This window comes from Mchenga conophoros, linkage group LG22, assembly GCF_057382185.1.
Source record: "Mchenga conophoros isolate Kocher_MC1m ecotype Shallow Benthic linkage group LG22, M_conophoros_male_GT1.1, whole genome shotgun sequence".
NCBI lineage: Eukaryota > Metazoa > Chordata > Actinopteri > Cichliformes > Cichlidae > Mchenga > Mchenga conophoros.
The window spans coordinates 7,290,803-7,312,385 of NC_140546.1; the positions used below are offsets into that span (position 1 = coordinate 7,290,803).

The window sequence follows — 21,583 nt, forward strand, 5'->3', positions numbered from 1 at the left end:
GAGGGAGAGGCGGTGAGTAACCAGGTTAGTTAGATGGTACGAGCTGGCTGACCTGAGTTCCGCAGGATTCGAATAGTGTGTTATGGCTGGAGGTAGTGATAGCGCACTTGAAGCTGACGCTCCGGCGTGTGTCAAAAAAACAACACACTGCTTCAGAAGCACTGTGTTGAGGCTTAATTTGTTTGACCAGAGTTACGTGATCAGTGACGTCCGAAGTTTCATTTAGAGCATACCTGCTTCGGTACCTGATTCGATGTTTTATATGGAAGTGAATCATTCGTGGGATTTGTGGAGTGTTTTGAGGGTGAGAGATAGTAAATCATGGATCATTCTATTGAGAGATATGGAGCCAGCGAGGAAGAGGGGAGGTTCTCTCATGTGGGAGTATTTTGAGTTGATTTTGGTCAATTGTTTGGGTTTGCCTGCTGTGTTTTCCTGTTGTTTGCTTTTGTTTTGTATGTGAAAAACTTAAAATGTCTTAACAAAAATCTGCTTTTCATAATACAACTATCACTAAATAATTTTAGAAAGACTTAAATTTGACTCTTAAATTAAATATAATAAAAAACAATTAATTTTTGTAAAATAATCTTAGAATGTTATTCAACAATATGTGCAACAAATTAATTTGTTTTTTCTTTTTAGCTGATAGTCTGTGGGACCCAGGAAGACTGTATACCTGCATCTTTACCAACTTGCATTGTAGTTTCTGTGTGCTCCAGCCTCTTCTGTTCTATGTGAGAGGATTTTTTTCTAAGGAGGGAGAAATTATTTTCAAGAAAACATACAGTCTCAGCCGTTGCACAGTGGAACAAATTCTCTTCTTAAAAACAGCCAAACAGGATGCCCTTAAATGTATCATGTTTTTACTTTACATCACTCTTTACAGAAGCCTTTTTCCTTTCCAGTTCACAATCAAGTCTACCCCTAGCTTAAAAAAAATATATATATAAGAAAATTGGCCTAATATTATATTATTCATAAGCATACATGTCCAGCTGTCCAGTGATTAATTGCATATCTGGAGACAGGACCTCACAGCAAAGCATACTCCATAATGTGTTGTACATTTTTATATGTATATTATATGTATTTTTCATCTATTGTATTTACCAACATCAAGAAGTCAAAAGCAAAGAAAGACCACACCATGGCACAACTGTTTTTAACACAAGCGTCAATGCTTCAAAAAGCTTCATTTGGCTATCACTAGCTGGAGGGCAGGCAGGTGAGGCTCAGAGAGATTTTCAGAGTGAGGTGATATTCCAAGAGCAGCTGTAGCCAAAGGCAAGTGTTGAGAGTCCAGTAGAGCTGGCACAGGAAAACAAGGTAAGTAACACATTAGGAAATAGTAACGTGGATCATTGGAGTTAGTTAACAACTTGGAGTAGTTGACAAAGTGATGGTGAAGGAGAGTCAACGTGGAGCTTAAATCTCTCAGCCTGATTGCTTAGAATCAGATCCAGGTGCATGGAGCTGCTGGGGAAGCCAAGAGGCGGACACCAGAGAAGCTCAGGAACCTGACGGAAATTTCTAGACACTCACCCGGATCATGACACTCTGCGAGTCTCTGTTGGGTCTTTGTTTCCACAAGCCCCGCTAGTTTATAGACTTATTCCTCATGAAGAATGCAAGACATAACAGAACATCTTCAACCGGTTTTTCACTCGCTAACGAGGGAAGTTTTGGTCAAGAACCAGCTCTTGAAGCCCAAATCCTTCAAAGAGCAGCTTCCCTCGCAGCTATTTATTGACAAACTGTTACAATACACATCACAGCAAAAGCACCGCCCTCTGTAAAAAACCCCTTGGTTACAAAAACAAGGCATTATGTGTGTGTGTGTGTGTGTGTGTGTGTGTGTGTGTGTGTGTGTGTAATAATATGCTGAATGTTTTTAGGGAGTAGTGATGAATGCCAGCATTAATATGTTCTACACTGTTCCACATGAGCAAAATCTTTATCCAAAATTTAGTTCACAGCTAGGGAGTTCAAAAGTTTGTGTTATGAAAACAGCTACAAAGATCGGCAGCACTGTACTTATCAATTACACAGATGCTTCTCACATCATCAGTTTACTGTCATATAATAATTTCTCTGTGGCTCTGAGACTTATCAACACATTCTCACTCCCAAGTCATCAAATGTGTGACGCATGGTCAGGCTCCCTCTGCTTCACTTATCGACGCGCCGGGTACCCCCCTAGCGTCGAGAACTGACGTGCAGGGTCCTCTTATTGAATACTATGGAGCTCCCTAAACGTTGTTTATTGACGACAAGAGCCTGTTGTCCTAATATTTATATATCGCATTGTAGTGACGTATACTGAACACAATAACTTATATAATGTAAACAACTACCTGAAAAACAGCAGATAAACTAAATAGAGGCTATTACTTTTGTATCGTTTATTGCATTGATGTAGGGCAGTGGTTCCCCAACTTTTTTTGCTAGGCCCCCCTTTGTTTTACAAGAAAAATGTTCACGACCCCCCCCCCCCCTTCTCGCGCGTGCACGCGCGCACGCACACGCACGAACACATCCTCCAACCACACATACCCATATTTTGCTCCATTGCGGTTTCTTTCACACCTCAAACATTTAGTAAACAATTAAGCAAATACAAGTAATCTGCAATAAATGACAGGTAGTAATAAAATAAACTACTAACTCTTTTAAGTTACGTCCACACCTACACGGGTATTTTTGAAAACGCAGCTGTTTCGTCCAAACGTAAACGGCGTTTCCTATCACCGAAAACGGAGATTTTTTTTAAAACTCATTTTTTCCCGTTTACGTGTGGACGAAGAATACAGAGTTCGTCACGCAACGTCAAAGGTGTGTGCCTTTTTTCACGTCATGTTGTGCGCCACATTTACATGAGATGAATTGCAGAATGGGAGATAGAGACAAAATACTAGTGATGTGCGTATCGATCCTGAAATATTGATTCCTCCGATACCAGTCATTTATGTTCTAGAATCGATTCTCACATTAAAATATCGATATTTTAGTAATTTAGGGTAAATTTGTAATTTATCATTAACAGGAACACAGTGGAAAGAAACTATAACATTCGGATTGTCTACATTCTAAGGAACTACTTCCTCTTCCGCCTTTCGTAGTCATGTGCGAAATACGGCTGTATAAATGTATCGCAGCCCCTTGGCGCGCGCACTCACAACAATGGCTGAGCGTAATTGTGCGGACGTATTTTACCTCCACAAACAGCTGAGACGTGGTTTGCGATACATGTGGCAAAAAAGTGAGGTGTTGTGGCCATACTTTCCCAACCTTGAGACCTCAGAATTAGGGAGACATTTAAAAGGGCTTTTGGGGGATAAATACATTTCACAGTGTTTATTTATCGGATAAAATACGTTAAATGTCACCGTTATTATTGGCTGGCCCGGAAACAGCGGGGGTGTCCAAATTCAGAGGTTGCTTCCACCTGAGGACCCGGCCTTCGCGGTCTAAAGAAAGCCGGGTAGTACGTCGTGAGCTCCCTCAGTGAAGTGAAACTCTGCTGTCTGCTCCTTGCTATCTAAAATATAACAGGACACTGGCGTAAACTCTTGACCTCTCACACTTTGTTTAATTAGTTTTCTGTTTAACGTTTATTCAGCTGTGTGAAAACCCCGGAGGAACCCTCCCGAGGGATTAATAAAGTAAAATTTAATTTAAACTAATCTAATAACTTTAATCTCAGCCAAACCGATTTACTCATGAACAAATAAAACACTGAAAAAGCCAAACAATAACATTTTTAAGTTATCAAAGTGACTTATATATCATGTTTAACTCGAGTAGTGAAAGACCGCGGGGGATTGAAGACGATGTGTCGGTCGGCTCAGATATTTGAAGTTTATGTTACCGGCACCAGACCTAGGGGAATCTGGACCGGCAGCAAGCGGCACACAGGCTAGAGAGCACTGTGTAGCCAAATATGAGCAAACTGTGGATTAATAGAGAGGACACCGAAGTTAGCGTCTTGCTCAGGCCGGAGCTCATTTATTTCTCCACATATACACAATACAAATCACACTAGACCATGCATTCTTCCCATAAAATAACAGAGTTCATAAACAAAAATAAAGTTACAAAAAGCATTCTCTCAAAAGCAAAATAAATACAAACTAATTCAAAATGACTTTACATACTCACAACTTAAACAAAACACTCACGGTTAAAGCATAACAACATATCAAAATAACCCATCTCACATTCACACAACCTTTCCCCACATTCGCGCCATATACGCTATTACTTTTGAACATGGCGTCCCCTGAATGCAACACAACATGGCGGCAGACGACTGCAAACGTTGTTTCACCAACAAAAAGCTTTCCCCTTAATACATGTACTCAGTACTGCTTGGCTAACACTAAAACAAACACTACAACACATTTTCGGAAGTCGCAGGTTGCCACTGTCATAGCATATACTTATAGTGCTACGTAGCATTATAGCATTATGCCGATGATACACTAATACTCATTACAACAAAATACCACAAAACAACATCATCACTCTCATCTCAAAATATAGCTGAACAGTTGTTACTCAACTTACATGACATTTAGAACCAGTTCGGTAACATAAAAGTTTGTTTGTCAGTACCTGTGGATTAATAGAGAGGACACCGAAGTTAGCGTCTTGCTCAGGCCGGAGCTCATTTATTTCTGAGCTGCGCATGCGCAGAGCCTATAGCTAGAGTCTCTCTGGTAGTTCCACAGCAGTGCAAGAGCACCATCTACTGGCATAATGAAATATAACCATGGTCTGGCAACACATAACAATGTCAAAATAAGTCACAATAATAAACAAAAAATAAGGGGGTAATTGGTTTTCTTACAAAATAAACATGTAGCTTTTTCAACCTGCTACATTTACACAGCTACATTCTCACCTGAAAATATGTTAAAAAGTTTTTTTGCGACCCAGAAAGAGTACTAAGAGTAATATTAAAACTAAGTAGCTGCCGCCATTGTTGGAAACTGGAATTGGCTGGGCCGCGCTATGAATTCTGCGATATGGTTTCTCAATTTTGTTGCCCGGGTGGAAAATCGGGAGAAATTCGGGAGAATGGTGGCTCCGGGAGATTTTCGGGAGGGGCACTGAAATTCGGGATTCTCCCGGAAAAATCAGGAGGGTTGGCATGTACGGTTGTGGCAACATCACTAACCTTGTCAAACACCTCAGAGTAAATCATATCACAGAATATGACGAGCGTATGTTGAGGCGAACTGAAGAGGAGGAGAGGGACAGGTGCTGCTAGGGCGAGACAGACGTCTCTCATGGAGTCCTTTAGTGCTGCAGGCAGGCAAGGTGTTCAAATAGCGCACAAGTTCAGTTTTTTTATTTCTATGTGATGAACTCTGCATTATTAAGTGATAAGAACAAGTAATCTGATGTCCTGTAATCATTATGACGCTATAATTTGAGATACAATAAATAAAATAAGTTTTTGTATAAAGTATCGGTATCGGATCAGTATCGTCGATACCACCCTGAATATTACTTGGTATCGGATCGGAAAGGAAATAAGTGGTATCGCACATCACTACCGTGTAATGAAAAGGTATTTTTTTCTTGTTATCAAAAGACATTTAGAGTGACGGCTTCTACAACTGGTTGTGCTGAAGTAAAGCTTACAGTCTAAGAAGTCACAGTGTTGATATTCAGCACAAAGATAAAAGCTCACTTGTTTGAATTTATTTACAATCATAGTTTTTATAAATTCTGACTGTAAACAGCTTTTACAGCTTTGATATTGTTTGACACTCGATATCAGGTGATGGGATTTAATTTAAAGGTTTCTGTGTCCCAATGAGCCATTTACACTGACCAGTGTCAGTTTAACTGTAACACATTCATTATTTAGATCCAACATTTCTAAGAGAAATAAGTGAATGTAAAAATGGCAGCCCTCTGGCCAGGTTTATTTGATAGAGATATATGCATGCATTATGAAATGTATGTATCCCAGATAATTGTTATGGGAGACCCACCTCTTCCTCCCAAGTTAATTGCAGTCTAAAAGAAGTAGTGGGGATTTTTACACACTCACAACCAGTGGGGTAAAAAGAGCCATCAAAAACCTGTCAGCCTGCACAGCCACAGATGTGCTAGAAGAGTTAGAAGCTCTGCTTATGGAGAAACCCTTGGAGAAACTTTCTAAGCCTAACAGGGGACAGGTACTCCTGCACAAATAACATGATATAACCCCACATACAGCCCAGCCATAAAGTGAACCAAGTCATTTAGGCTACGTTCACACTGCAGGCGAAAGCGCACCAAATCCGATTTTTTAGACCCTATGCGACCCATATCCGATCATGGTATGACAGTGTGAACGGCACAAATCCGATATTTTCAAATCCGATCTGAGTCATTTTCGTATGTGGTACTGAATCCGATACATATCCGATGTTTTAGAAAGCGACTGCTGTTTGAACGGTCATGTCGCATTAAATCCGTCTTTTACGTCACTGACACAAGACAGACGCCAATTATCAGCTCCCGAGAAGCGCCCGAGAAGACATCGCGAACGCTTCCTGGCCATCCTGTGTAGATGTTAGTGAAACTGTTGAGAAGACAACGTTGGAGAAACGTTAACATTTTACTTGTACTGCATAATCTGCAGATTCTGACAGAAATCTGCAACTATCCTTTGAAGCACCGCTCCTCTCTAAAACAGCAATAAGGATCATTATTAGGTTATCTACATTATTATGTAAATGACAAAATAACTTAAAGCAAAAATTTGGGAAACATAAAGTCCGAAGTCTTTATATTAAGGGCCATCAGTCAAACAATATTCATTGTCACAATGTCATCCCTGTTGGACAACATCTCCCACCCCATGCAGCAGACTGTGACAGCACTGAGCAGCTCCTTCAGTGGGAGACTGCGGCACCCACGGTGTGGGACGGAGAGATTTCGCAGGTCTTTCCTCCCCACTGCTGTCAGACTCCATAATAAAGACTTTAACTGATCAAGCACACACATCCATACATATGCAATAATACTAAGTGCAATAATCCTTTCTGTCATCGTTGTATTTTTACTCAGTTGTATATAGTATTTGTATTTGTATTCTATTTTTATCTTATTGTATATTTATTTTATTCTATTCTGTACAGTTGTGTACTGTATTTATTCTTATTGTATTCTAATTTTTGCCTCATAACTTTTGCACTGTCCACTTCCTGCTGTGACAAAACAAATTTCCCACGTGTGGGACTAATAAAGGTTATCTTATCTTATCTTATATTGTTTGCTCTGGGTCTAAACAGAGCGCGTTGTGTATGACATCTTCTTTTGCGCATGCGGGCCGCTTTGAGGGTTCACACTAGAGAGCGTTTGCTGTCACATTTTATTTGTAGTGTGAACAAGCAGACAAAAAAATCAGATTTGATCAAAAAATCGGAATTGAGCATTAAGACCTGCAGTGTGAACGTAGCCTTAGTTAAAGACAGCATGGGACCAAATGCATGTAACCAGCCTGCACCAACCTGACATTTCTTCCTCATGAATTAAATGAATAGATGGATGAAAGTTAAATGACTACAAACCTAAAGCCACTAGTTCCCACACTGGAGTTCCCTGACACTGTGTGTTAATTGTACTGAGCTTGTGTCAACAGTTGTAACAGGCTGAGCTACCTGTGACACTGCATTGAATGATTGTTTCTATGTTAATGATTTCAGCTGACTGGTTTCAGCTCAGATGTTCTGCTTTTTCCTTTCAGTAGATCAAAGCAGCTCGTGCTCTTTCTGCTTCCATTCTGATGGCAAGAAGAAGAAGAAGGCGAAGGCTTCAGCGAAGTGGCGTTCATGGTCTCAGTGAACAGTCATGGTCACACACTGCATGTGGTTTTAAAAGCAACATTGTTCACCACAACAATCAAGATGTGTAATATTAGTGCAGCTATGGTTTGTTCTTGAACATCAATTCTGTTTTCTACTTTGACCACCTAGACCAAAAAAGTGTTGTTTTCAGATTCTTTCTTTTTAATCTATAAAGCGCCTGCTCATTTTTTAATTAAAATTAGTTTGACATAAATGTTGGTGTTTGATTTATGATCGTTTAATGCTTACACTACACTGTACATGTCTACATTAAAGACATTTCTGTTACCTATTTATGAGACTGGGCTGCTTGACTACGATTTGGAAATGGATGCAAAATCACACGGAACGTGCTATTGTTTTTTTTTTAATATGATGGACTGAACACAGGAGGTGTCTGACTAAGCAAAGATTAATCTGATCCCATTTCTACCTGTCTCTATTGTTTCAACTGACATTTGCTCAACTGTAATTGTCAGAATATATATTTATTCCAGCTCTCATAGGGCAAAGGAATGACTCAGATGTGTCAAATGTTCTTTGATTAGATACACAATATGAAGTTCACAATTTTCTTACAAATAAAACTATAATGACAAACATGAACAGCTGTGCTTATTTCTGAGACATGATTTTTCTTGTTCATATTCTTGTTCATATTTAGACAGTGTGCATCTGTATGCTGAAACTGTAATGGTGAACCTGAGGTGATGGTCAACAGAAGGTCAATATTATATATATATATTTATATATTGTTTTATATAAATATAAAACAATATTGAGGTAATGTCTTTACCCTCTGCAGCGTGTGGACACTGTGCACACAATTACCTTATTCACTGTAGTAAACATGCGCCGCTAGCTCACGTGACTGACTGTCTCCATGGTTACATCGTATATTATTAGCTATGTAAACAGCTTCCAAGATACCGCCATAGCTCTCTGCAGCTGTAACACGTTCACACTTTGCAAATCATTTCACGTTTTTGATAGTTATGAAGACAGAATATGTTCTTAAGGTCATGCTTGGTTGCTGTGGACTAGGGTTGACGGCGCGTCCGGTTTCTGTTATTAGCTGTCCGCCGTAGGAAGGCTGCGTTCCATTTAGAAGTAGCCACAGTCTGCCGTGACTCAAACTCAAACCCCGCTTTGTTCTTTAATTAAAGGCATTTTATAGCCGTTCATGACATGCACACACACACACAAACATAAAACACTTTGCCTCACCATGAGAATGCAACTTTACTAAAACCTTTAAAGCATCTGATATAAATTAGAAAAATGAAGCAACCAGAGATTTAATGATGAAGACTCTGGGTTCTGTAGTTCACGTTTTACAGTCCTGAATGACTCACTGCACATCCATATAATTTATTGAAGAGGAGAATGCACTTTACATTTAGGCTGTTGCTGTTTAATTTTTTACATTGTTACTGTGTTATGTCATGAATAAGGTTTTTTACCTGCTGGGGGTTTGATGGATCAGCTGGACGATACAGTCAAAAACAGACTTCATTCATCATATGCAAGAATCCTAGTTGAATTTCTGTTTCCACTCATATTTTTGAACCAAATATTGAAAACAGCTCTAATAGACTGGATAAACATTACTAGTGATGTGACGTTCTGTATCGAGGCTTCAAAGCTTGTGTCGAGTAATTGAGGGGGCGTTTCCGCGATGAGCGTAACGAGGCTTGCTTCATTTATGGGAGGAGCTGAAAATGATGACGTCCGAAGCCTCGCTGCCCGGCTGTACCACGTGACTGGTTCAGGAAGTGGTTCGAACTTTGCCGCGAGCTATGACAGCGATATAAACCCCTCAGTCTTCATTCAAAATGTGGGTGTTTGATGGAGAGTTGCGGTTAGTGAGAGTTTGTAGACAGTTTGGAGGTTTATGAGAGTGAGGAGAGAAAGTCAGGAGAGAATGGGGCCAGCTAAGAAGAGGAGGATGTCCTCCCCTGTGTGGGAACATTTTGATCTTATATCTCCCAACAAGGTAAATTTCTACAGAAGATGTATTTTCATAATACTGATGGTGCAATACAATTTATGTTAAGCTGTCTTTACTTTTGTACAAGGTGAAGTGTTTGCTATGTGCCAGGGAGCTGGGATATAACAACAACACCTCATCCATGCTTAGGCACTACAGAGTTTTGCATGAGAATAAGAGGAACACCGACTGTGGAGCAAGACCAGGTGAGCCATCAAATGCCATGATAACATAGCATGCAGTAATGTTACTAAATGATATATCAATATCATACAATGCAATAAGTTACATGTGTGATATTTATGTTTGTGCTTTGTTTTTATTGTCTTTCCTCAGGAGAACAATCTCAAATAGATGAAGACCTGGTTAGCATGGTGATTGAGGACTCCCAGCCATTTAGCATTGTGGAGGACAAAGGATTTAAAAGATTTGTTAAATCATTAAATCCTAGCTATGTTCTCCCCACTAAAAAGGTCATAAAAGCAGTGAAAATTTAGTTTTTACAGAATAAAATGTGAACAGGCACAGCCACGTCGTACTTTTAAACAAAATGTTTTTTCTTTCCTTTAGGCCCTGAAAGTCATGGTGGAGGCCAGGTACCAGGAGATGAAGGAGAAAGCTAAGGCCAGCATTGAGAAAGCAGCAGCTGTGAGTCTGACATCAGATATGTGGATCTCCATCAACACAGAGGCCTATCTTGCAGTCACCTGCCATTTTGTTGATGAGTCCAGCACATTAAACACCATTGTTTTAGGAGTGCAATATTTTCCTAATGCACACACTGCAGAAAATATTGCACAAGTGAAAGGCTCACTCATGACAGACTGGGCAATTACTGACATTAACCTTTTAAATGAAATTTTTGATAAGGGGACCATATATACAAACAGGTTGTTAGCCTGCTCTCATAAGAGAAAGTTAAGATGAACATGAATGTCCCAGATACTTCAGAGGATGAGCCACGGTGATGTCTGTGCTCTAGTCTGAGCACTGACTGATTTACCAGCACAAGAATGTCCACCATGTAGCAGAAGCTTTTTAAAAACATATTAAATTCCATATGCTCCATGTGTAGTGCATCTAATTGGTAAATGTACTTGCTGTAGTCGAAGGGGTGACAAGCAATTGTATTTATTTAGAGAATAAAACATTAATTCTATTTATCTTGAAGTATGCTCAAAAACCCAGGTCAGAAAATCTCAGAGAGTTGATTCTGTTCATCTGGACGTAGCATTCTCAGAGAACGTTTCATCACTCATGCAAGTGACTTCCCCACTCTCAGCTGACTGCAGGTTTCCCCAACCTTCAAAGCAGCATAACAACCTTTTATCCTGACCTTTTACCATTCACAGAGTTTAGGAATCGCTGCAATCATTTATCTGTGACCAGGACAATTTGAAAAAAAAACAATTTTTGCTTATTGTTAGGCAATTATTCGAGTTTTGTTTGTTATGCAACTTTACTATTTATAAGGTTGGGGAAATCTGGAATCAGCTGAGACAGAAGAAGTCACTTGGATGAGTGATGGAACGTTTCTCCCACTGAAAAAGTTACGTCCAGATGAACAGAATCAACTGTTTGTTTTATTTGAAACAAAACAAAAAAACAAACAAACATAAGAATACAGATAAAAGTCAAATATTCCAGATGTCCACCACATTAACATACAAATTTGTAAAACATTTTATGTGTTCAGATTCCTTTGTATGTGGACTGGAGCACACATTTGTGAGCACCGAAAACTGCACACAAATCCTGAAAACTGCACACAAATCCTTGTACTCATTTATAAATCTTAGTTAACACTTGTGTATGACATCATACACATTTGTAACCCTGCTGAGACTAATTTAACACTTTACAAATAGGACAATGAAAGGAGGAACTACTTCCCAAACTGGCATTTCTCATGATACAACTTAACAAAACTTTACACATACTATTGTCATGGTCTGGGCGAGCCTGAGTAACTTTCCTCAGCATCAGCTCTCCTCCTCTGGGTGGAGCCCTTCCTGCCCCTCCCCGTTCCTCAGCTGCAGGCAATTATTCTGGCAGTATTTAGGAGCAGCACACACAACGAGTCTTCGCCAGATCGTCTGCTAACCTCAGTTAGTTCACAGCCTCATGTTTCTGTGTATCGCTCAGTGTGATTAGTTACCTCTCTTCCTGTCTCCTAGTCGGTACCTGGACTCGTCATTCCAAACCCTGCCATAGCCTCGCTTCTGGATTCCGGTCAGCTGCTGCTTAATCCTTTTCAGACAAACTGCCATTCTCACCTGCCTGCCTCCCTGCACACCTGTATTGGACTCAGCACTCGCCTGGACCTCGCCTCGCCCCCACCTCCAGCTAATCCCCGCCTGCGAACACGTAAGCCATCCCAGCTTGTCAAATGGGGAAACACTCACAACTCCTTGGACTGTTCTGATTTTCCTCTCCTACGTTTCAGTGCCCTGGTCTGCCACAGTTTCCACCTGCCCCGCTCCAGTCTCAGCAGTTTAGTGACCTGACTGTTCCATGCTCGCCTTAGCCCCGCACCTCACAGACACCACGCTTTTGCACAAAGCTTAATCTTGTTTTTTGTCTTGAATATTTATGTTAGGAATTCTTGTAAATAAAAGTTTTTGTTTTCGCAAATCACTTCGGGTTTCCGGTCTTTGGTTCTGCGCATGAGTCCATTCCACGCCACGGGCCTCTGAGCCATGACAACTATACACAGAGTGCTCCTTACTTTTCTTCAGAGCCCCACTGGTAAGCATAAGGAGAAGTAAATAAATGACAAATAAAGCAAGCTGTAATAATGCTGTAAACTAATTTTAATATTTGAAGTATGATCTTACCTGGACATACCACATTAGATCAGAGGAGTAATAGATACAGAGTCTTCATGTTGCTGTGTTTATCATGAGACTGGATTTTGCTGCCTTCAAACTGCGGTAAAGCCAGTAAAAGTAATTACTGTTCTTTTATTACATTCCAAAGGGGTGAAAGACACTTAATCATGCAGCCCTTCAGCTTCTGAAGCTATGGCATGAATGTTTGGAAATCTAAGCTGTTAAAAGAGACAACTTATTGATTGTAAACTTGTCCATCCATTCTCTTCCACTTATCCTATTCAGGGTCATGGGGGGGACTGGAGCCTATCCCAGCTGTCAGAGACAGTGTACACCCTGTTGCAGGACTAACACAGACTAACCATTCACACTTATGGGCAATTTAGAGTCACCAATTAACCTAACTCCACTAGCTGCATACCAGTAGGAGCTGGTCAGATAAGCAGCTCAGAGAATGCACACAAAGGCAAGGAGAACATTCAAATTCCACACTGAAAGGCCACAGGTCAGTGGATTTGAACCTAGGACCTTCTTGCTGTGAGACATCAGTGCTAAGCCCCGTACCACTGTGCTGCAAATGTTTGACTTCTTATCCAGAGTCAGAATGTCAAACCTTCCAGCGTTAGTTGTTATAGTTAATATTGTTAGTTAATAATTGGCTATGGTTCTGAGTATATTTTACCAGGTCTCCTGTAATTTAAAGAGATACAGTTTGCAAAATATACTTGAATATGAACAGTACAAATATACATATACACAGAAATGTGCTTTTCACAACATTCCCGTGAGATCATATATGACTGTATTTCAATTTAAATTGCATTTTCACTTTGTATCTGTTTAGGGTTGAATTACATTTAAATATTCTGTAATCTCTTGGACTGTTAGACTTTTGTGTTTTCAGATATATGCTTATGGTTCACTAAAAACAAACAAACAAAAACTAACAATCTAATTCAGCAGTCTTTAGTTAGATATCTTTAAGCTGACTAGTTGTCCCGGTAGTAAATGAAAGATGTGTTTGTGTAGCCAACACACAAGCCCGCAACATAAACTTATAGACTAATAGACCTACACCTTTTATAGTTTTTTTTCTTTCTTTTTTTTCTGGGATGTCACACAACCCAGGAAAAAATAGTATACATAATGGGCTTGGATTGACAAGATTATGAATGAAATGTGCACTATTTGGAAGCAGCCCTCCTCCTCCCCTTTCGACAGGTTGTGTGTTTGACTTCAGCACAGGAGCAGCAGCAAGCCGGCGCACCAAAGGCCCTCGCGCTCTCTTTTCGGATATATGTGTGTGATATTATTTAGAAAACACATCGGTGCAAATTATAAGTCTATATCATAATGTCTTCAGTTTTTGTGTTTGTTGGAGGGGCGTCAACGTTAACAACGTCATCACGATTAAAGTTTTTTACGAAATCAATCCATCTGGAGCGCAGAATAGACAAGCTTTGGACAAACTGCCCGAAATGCGTTGACAGAGACATTTCAGGGATTTTGAGTCATTCTGCGCTCCAAATGGATTAATTATGTTAAATTTTTTAATCGTGTTCATCGTGATGACGGTGTTAACGTTGACAGGCCTAGTTTGCTGGTTTGTTTTTATTTTGTTTTATTTTGCGAGCTGGTTATTAAATACCGCTGCAGCCAGCCAGAGAATCCCCCGCCGGCTCGCCCCTCTCCTCCTTGTGGCAGGCAGCAGGCGCAAACTGAGGGCGCCTTTACTCCCCGCAAATGAGTAATAGAAAACTGATCGGTGCCCAAGCAATCCCCAAAATGCGCTGGCATGATGTTGGGGCAGCATGGGCGCGAGCAACTGTTTTTTTTTCTTTTCTTTTTTTCGCCGACGCCATGATGCCGCCCCCCACCACAGTGACGCCCTGGGCAACTGCCTATGTCGCCCATATCAAAAACCGCCACTGATACCAAGTACGTCACCTTCTTGTCCTGCGCCATCCACAACATACTCACATACTCAAGTAATGTTACTCGAGTTGTATTATACTTGATTAGTTGGGAGAAGTATTGAGACAAGTTCTGAAAAATGCACCGACTTCCCAGATAAACAGATGTCCCCATTGGAAGTCACCAAGAAACTGCAGTAATGAATATTCACTTTATTGCGGCGTTCTCCCTCTTAAGTCATGTAGTATCTCCAGGTAAGCTCGTATTTTATCTAATTTTTTAAAACTGTCTCTTGGAATTGAAACTGAGGCATCTAACTACTTTCACTTTCATTAGTGGTAATTACAAAAATCGTTGGCGTAAACTGCAAAATTTAAAATACCTGCATACACGAATGCTTGTTATTTCATAGAATTAAAAACATTTATGCAATGACAATAACATTGATATATATTTAATTCACACACTAGAATGGTTCTCAGGAGAAAACAAAACTGACGCTTTATACATTTACAGTAAAGTTAAAAACAAGCTTTTCGTATCAGAATCATCTTTCACTGAGCACAGCAGTAAGTGACTAATGCCACTTCGAGATGAGATCAGACGAGAACGGGAGACATGCTTTTTTAGCAGAATATTTATGTGTGTGTGTGTGTGTGTGTATTTCTGATTTCTTGAACGAGGAAATATATTGAAATTACTTTTAGATATTTAAAATAAATACTATTCTTAAAACAGGAAAAATATTACAGTCTTGTTTTTCTTAAGCAAAATGGAAATAAACATATAAAACAACCTCAAATCTATATTATTTTTATTTATTTATTTCATGCAGTGAAACACTCCCTGAAGTTGATTTTCATTGAATCATCTGGAGTCCAAGACTTTGTGGGTGTCCTGTGGGCTGATGAAACTGAGCTGGTGCACTGCAACACCAAACTCAACAAAGCAGAACCAAAACCAAACTGGCTTAAAGAATTCATGAAAAGCAATCAAGAACACAACGACTTGTACACTCAAGAGTGTCTTCATAGTCAACATTTTTTTAAAGACACATTAAATGTATTGAGAAGGAGTTGCAGCCAAACTGAAGGTACTGTTGTAAAGCTAAACTGTTCAGAAGCTTTTGCTTTGCCCAAGCAGAACAAGCTTGCTTTGATATCTTCTTTCTTTCTTCCTTCTGTCCCTCAGGTGTTCACACCCTTCAGAGAATGTATGGATGTGAATGGGACAATGAGACTGAAGAGGTCAAAAGTTTTGATCGATATGGTTATGATGGAGAAGACCTTATGGAATTTAACCAGGAGACACAGACATGGCTCATTTCAACTCCTTGTGCTAGCATTGTCAAACACAAGTTAGACAATCAGCAAATTAGAATAGCAGATATTAACCATTACCTCACAAATGTGTGTTCTAAATGGCTGAAACAGTATCTGGACTATGGAAAATATTTTCTACAACGAACAGGTGGGTTTCCATCACATAACGCTGTTTTGGGGAAACAATATCTACAGGGGTTATTCATTTCATTTCAAATGAAAGGAATAAAGGAATATATATGCAAAACACAAAGCTGTTCTCTATTAAGGTATAATGCCTTATTTTGGTCTCTTTAGACTGGCCTTCAGTGTCTCTCCTCCAGAAGACTCCCTCCTCTCCAGTCAGCTGCCACGCTACAGGTTTCTATCCTGCCCGAGCCGTTATGTTCTGGAGGAAAGATGGAAAAAATTTTTATCAATTCACGGACCGTGAACAGATATACCCTAATCAGGACAGGACGTTCCAAATGAATGTCGTCCTAAAACTTTCATCAGTCACACCTAAGGAATGGTCAAGGTATGACTGTGTGTTTCAGCTTTCTGCTGTCAAAGAAGACATCATCATCAAACTGGACCAAAAAGTGATCAAGAGTAACAGAGGTAAGAGTGAACCCAAAATAATGGATTTAGTGTGTGTGTTCAGGACCAGATCTTGGGAAAGTAATAACTTTAAAGCTAAGAAATCTACATGCTTCATGTTTTCATTATAAATCCTTGGCAAAGAAGTAGACCAGCAGACAAATAGAAAAGCATTTTTTGTGTGGTAGTGTGGATGTAATAACTGTTATACATCTATACAGATACACAACTTTGGATTGATGGATGTCTTGTCTTTCCAGATTATTTAATCTGTACAAGTCCCGAAGAGAACAATGATTATTACATCAAAGTTTCCATGTTTTTTTTTTTTGTTCTACTCATCATAGTCCTTGTTTTCATCGTGTACAAGATTACAGGTGATGTGTATATCTATATGGTATTTTCATTAAACGATTATAAAATTTTATTGATTCAGTTTACCACCCAAAAACAGTTAATTTAAATCCAAAGCATTCATGATGTTGTGAAAGAAAAGTTAAAAGAACAAACATATATTAAAATATTAAAGAGAGTTAGATTTAATTTGTTGTTCAGTTGTTGGTTTAACTTTTTATATCTAAGGTTTAAGATTATGGTTTGAGTTTGTTTGCCATCTACAATCATTTATAGAATTTTCATCAGTTTAAAATACCCCAAATTAAAATTATTTCAACAGAAAAACTTTAATGATGAATCAGATATGAATTGAACCAAACCTGTGGTGACTATCTGCAGTATAACATAAATTTGATGTCAAGACTTAAGTCATTATATATTTTTGAAGACTGGATATGGTGATTAACACTTTGTTTGTTTGTGTCTGCAATTCCAGTTGACGAAAGCAATCAAAAGAGTAAGCATGAGTTAAATTCATTTGAAATAAAAACTGAGTTAGATAATTTGTTGAGTAAAAACTTTCTTTATTTTTCCAGAAGACTTGGAGACATTGAAGTACTCCCCCATCGCTGCACTGGTTCTTGCTCTCATCCTTTGTTGTTTAACTGGAGTTCACTTTTACAAAACGAATACTGGTAAGCAAACAAAACATTTAACTCAAATCTTCACATTATATACATTATATAAATAGAACCTCAGGTCAGTACAAAAATTAACATTTGGTTGTTCAATGTGAGATGAACAACATAACATGACATATGTCAATTCAATTCAACTGTTTTCATATAGCCCCAAGTCACAACAACACTCAGCCCGCTTTATGTTGTAAGTCAGAGACCTCAAAATAATACAGAGGAAACCCCTAAAATCTGTTGACAACCTATGAATAAGCATTTGGTGGCACTGGGAAGAAAAAAACACATTTTTGACAGGAAGAACCAAACTCAGGAAGGGGCAGTTATCTGCTGCAACCAGTTGAGGGTGGAGACAAACAGAGGGAAACGGGCCAGAAGACACATTATGGAAGACAGCCAGAGTTTTATCTGTCCTAAGCACTGGAAACCTAAGTTCTGCTGTTTTACTCTTTTTAATGAGAAGAGACTATCTCCTGGTAATCCTTTAAAACTATTTGTTCAGTCTTTTTCTAATTGTTTTGTTATCAGCTTTAACATTAGAATGGTAACTGAGGCCTGTAAAGTAAAAAATCTAGCTCTTGGTTTGTTTGTTTTTGTGTGAACATGGCACAGTGTCATGATCCTGGGTTTTCAACCAGCGTTTTCCATTCTTACAATTTCTGTCTGTTCTCTGTTTCAACTAATTTAGGCTTGGTTTAATATTATGCTTTTGCTTAGGCTGTTTTCTCCTTTGTGTTTGTTTCTAGTTCCCCTTAGAGTGACAATTTATGTTTTAATCTCTATTCTTAATACCATGATTAGCTGGGTTGTGCTCTTGACTTCTGGTTTGTATTAATTCCTTATTACAGTTATCAGCAGTTCTCTGTTCCCATTGTCAAGTCATCCTCGTCCCTGTTTGTGTTTCCGTTTTTTGTTATTTCCCATTTTATTTTTTTAGTCTTTGTCCCCTGTGTGCTGTTTAATTTTTCCATGTCTTGTCCTCCTTAATTGTTGTCAGCTGTTTTCCCACCTATTGGCCATGTGCTTGTTACGGAGCCCCGCAGGGGATATGGGAGAAAAAAAAATTAAGACGGACTTTTGCGAGATCTCGCAAAAGTCCGTCTCAATTTTTAGCTTGTTGTCCTATGGCTCTATTTATTCTCTCTGTCTCCAACTGTTCATTGTGGTTTTGTACTGTTTGTCGGTCCTTGCGTTGCTCCATGCTATTTTTTGGATTATTGAACTTACGTTTCCTACAGCATTATCTGTTTGCTGCCACAACTACAATATAAGTTAGTTTCAGTTAAGTTAATGGTTTTCCTTGTCTGCATCTTGGTCTACGCCACAACCTTACACACCATTTGCCCTTCTAGTGAATTTGCTAGAATGTCCACACATTGCAAAGCTTGGCAATGGTTTCCCACAATACAGTGAATGAACAGAATAAAATGATTGACAATGAATGTTCCAGACCAGCAATCTGAAAAAATTGTTCTGCTTTGATAGGTGTTCACACTTACTTATAATCAGTTAATCACATGTATTTAATTAGCAGCATCTGGCTGTTACTTACTATCTTAACTCCTATTGAAGCAGTAAGGGTGTACTTAGATTCTCACAGGACTGCTTCTGCATTTTTGTTAAATAATGACATGGTATAATAATGTATGTCACGTATTGTTGCCTACCTGATGTTTACATTATATTCTGATATCTAGTCTTATAAGGGTTATGTTGACGGAAGTTTTACTTTTGTTTAACTACAATTGAACATAATGTTGTTCAGGCTGGAGCGTCATTTCCTGTATATTTCAGTACTTTGACACAACAAGGGAAAAGTGTTAAGATTACAATCAAAGTGGAAGCAGTATTAGAATAAATGTTTTTATAAACCTCTAAGTGTGAGAGTTCAACAAGGGGACAGAGACATTAATTTTTTGTGTTTCAGATTTCTCCATAATTCTTCGATCTGGTAAGTAAAGCATATTCTGTTATTCTTTCTTATGTGATCTATGCTATTAACGTGAAGATTTTTAGTCTTTGTGATAACCATTTGTTCTTCTGGTAGATTATGCGTTGAAATGGAGAGAGCCATTACCTGGAATACAATGGGGACCCTGAAACAGGACGTAATTATAAGACCTTGACTTTACATATTGAAGTATTAATGCATTTGTTTTTTATTTACCATTGATTGATTTGCACACTGATATTGTTTCGCTGACTTGTTGAATGGACATTATATGCCTCACTACTTGAATGCAAACACAAGGCTGTGTTTGTATATTATTTCAGTACAAACTGTGTTTTGAATTTATCTTTGTACTGTGGATTCATAACTGTGTAGACTCACAAATTATCATGGTTAGTGCTGGCCAACCGTGGGGATGTGAGGAAGAAGGACCCAAATGCTGGACTCTTTATGATAAACAGTGCATTTATTTACAGTGGTGTAAACAATCCACAGAATAATAAATCCCCATGTGTTCCCTTGACTGCCTTGTTGTGTCCTCCACCCACAAGTCCGTGCTCTTCCCCTCCTGTGTGTCCTGGCACCCTGTGCTCTTGTCTTTCTACGCTCCTTCCTGGATAAAATAACAAAGAAGCAACCATCAGGACACTCAACCACTGTGGGTATGCACTCATTTAACTTGGCTCACAAAGACCACTGATGTGGAGTCTCACACAACAATCCCGCGCCGAGGAGCGCTTGGCCACACTCCCCGACGAGGCTTCATTAGCTGCAGGTGTGTGTGATCATCCGCTTCAGGCATGGCCAGCCTCCAGAGGGTAAATGGCCTGATTTGTAAATGTACAGCTTTTCTAGTCCCTAAGAACCCCAAAGCGCTTTACACAACCAGTCATCCACATATTCACACAATGGTGATGGCAAGCTACATTGTAGCCACAGCCACCCTGGGGTGCACTGACAGAGGCAAGGCTGCCGGACACTGGCACCACCAGGCCCTCTGACCACCACCAATGACCGAGACTGTCCGAGCCGGGGCTCGAACCGGCAACCTTCCGATTACAAGGCAAACTCCCAACTCTTGAGCCACGATCGCCCCAGATGGGACATAACTACCAGGCCTGCCTGAAACCCAGTGCTCAGCCACACTCACAGACACACCCACTTGCCTATACATACAAGCATGGAGAACACAAGAACAGCAGTACAGTGCAGCAAACATACATTATATATCAGTCCATAACTGCTCATGGATCCTGGGTCGCTCAGATCCAGGTCCCTGACACAAATAAAACTATGGGGATGTTTGAGTAGTAAGTAATGTTAGAGCAGAAATGGAAATGGGTTTATGGCTGTCATTTCTTCAAAGCTTGATTTGTTTAAAAAAAAAAAGTTTTCATCCTAAGTCTAAGAGATGGCAGCAGAGACTCTGTAAATCTTTTGGCTGCTCCCTTTAGGGCTCACAGCAGATTTTTGTCAGTGCGACTTGTCATACAGTCCCGATCAAAAGTTTAAAGACCAGTTGAAAAATGGCAAAAAAATCATATTTTGCGTGGTTGGATCTTCACAAGGTTCCAAGTCGAGCTTCAACACGCAACAAGAAGAAATGAGAGTGAGACAAAACATTTTTTGAGCATGCAATTTATTGAAAACAACACTTAAACTGAAACAGGCCGTTTTAAAGCTGATCAGAAGTTTAGGACCACACCTGCAAAAAACCCCATAAACTCTCCAAAACAGAAATCAAAGTTCCAAACATGAACTCAATAATGAGTAGCTCCACCGTTATTGTTAATCACTTCAAAAATTCATTGTGGCATACTTGATGTAAGCGTTTCCATGAGGTGAGTGGGAACATTTCTCCAAGTGGTGAAGACGGCCACACGAAGGCAATCTACTGTCTGGAACTGTTGTGTCTGGATATGTTCTAGCCTTTTTAAAGGTATAATACGAAGTGATTATCTTTTTGTGTTTACAAACACTGCCCCGCTCAACAAGTGAGCAGTGTCGGTCAAACCAGTTAGAAGATAAATATAGAGAAGCAGCATTAGCAAAAAGCCATGAATAATACATAATTATCAGAAATAACATGAAGTGACAAAGTAAATATAACATATT

At 39.4% G+C, this 21,583-nt stretch overlaps 3 protein-coding genes across 4 annotated transcripts in view; 2 read left to right on the plus strand and 1 right to left on the minus strand.

The window, feature by feature from the left end:
* Positions 1–21,583, minus strand: part of LOC146548697 (major histocompatibility complex class I-related protein 1-like) — a 235,562-nt gene that overhangs the window by 109,198 nt on the left and 104,781 nt on the right. The gene's annotated exons all lie outside the window — the stretch shown is intronic.
* LOC146548701 (uncharacterized) lies at positions 9,622–12,433 on the plus strand. Of its 2 annotated transcripts, none has more exons than XM_085263096.1 (6): positions 9,622–9,846; positions 9,929–10,046; positions 10,177–10,313; positions 10,411–10,488; positions 12,018–12,207; positions 12,287–12,433. In XM_085263096.1, exons 1-6 carry the CDS (start codon positions 9,745–9,747, stop codon positions 12,337–12,339), a joined length of 678 nt encoding a protein of 225 aa, XP_085119222.1. In that variant the 5' UTR covers positions 9,622–9,744; the 3' UTR covers positions 12,340–12,433. The 2 variants fall into 2 exon arrangements, with proteins under 2 accessions (XP_085119222.1, XP_085119223.1); XM_085263097.1 differs by having other exon boundaries at positions 10,177–10,214.
* LOC146548702 (major histocompatibility complex class I-related protein 1-like) lies at positions 14,057–21,414 on the plus strand. The gene is made up of 9 exons (XM_085263045.1): positions 14,057–14,839; positions 15,421–15,678; positions 15,777–16,055; positions 16,205–16,507; positions 16,747–16,863; positions 17,319–17,339; positions 17,419–17,517; positions 19,445–19,468; positions 19,565–21,414. The coding sequence occupies exons 1-9, from the start codon at positions 14,785–14,787 to the stop codon at positions 19,615–19,617; spliced, it is 1,209 nt and encodes a 402-aa protein (XP_085119171.1). The 5' UTR covers positions 14,057–14,784; the 3' UTR covers positions 19,618–21,414.

Excerpts from the sequence above, each read along its gene's own strand:
- LOC146548702 (XM_085263045.1), top strand. The coding sequence starts at position 14,785 with ATGAATATTCACTTTATTGCGGCGTTCTCCCTCTTAAGTCATGTAGTA. Across the intron at positions 17,518-19,444 it reads CTTTTACAAAACGAATACTG|ATTTCTCCATAATTCTTCGA; the intron begins GTAAGCAAACAA and ends TTTGTGTTTCAG. Across the intron at positions 19,469-19,564 it reads CTCCATAATTCTTCGATCTG|ATTATGCGTTGAAATGGAGA; the intron begins GTAAGTAAAGCA and ends TTCTTCTGGTAG.
- LOC146548701 (XM_085263096.1), top strand. The coding sequence starts at position 9,745 with ATGAGAGTGAGGAGAGAAAGTCAGGAGAGAATGGGGCCAGCTAAGAAG. Across the intron at positions 10,489-12,017 it reads GCATTGAGAAAGCAGCAGCT|TCGGTACCTGGACTCGTCAT; the intron begins GTGAGTCTGACA and ends CCTGTCTCCTAG. Across the intron at positions 12,208-12,286 it reads TAATCCCCGCCTGCGAACAC|TGCCCTGGTCTGCCACAGTT; the intron begins GTAAGCCATCCC and ends CCTACGTTTCAG.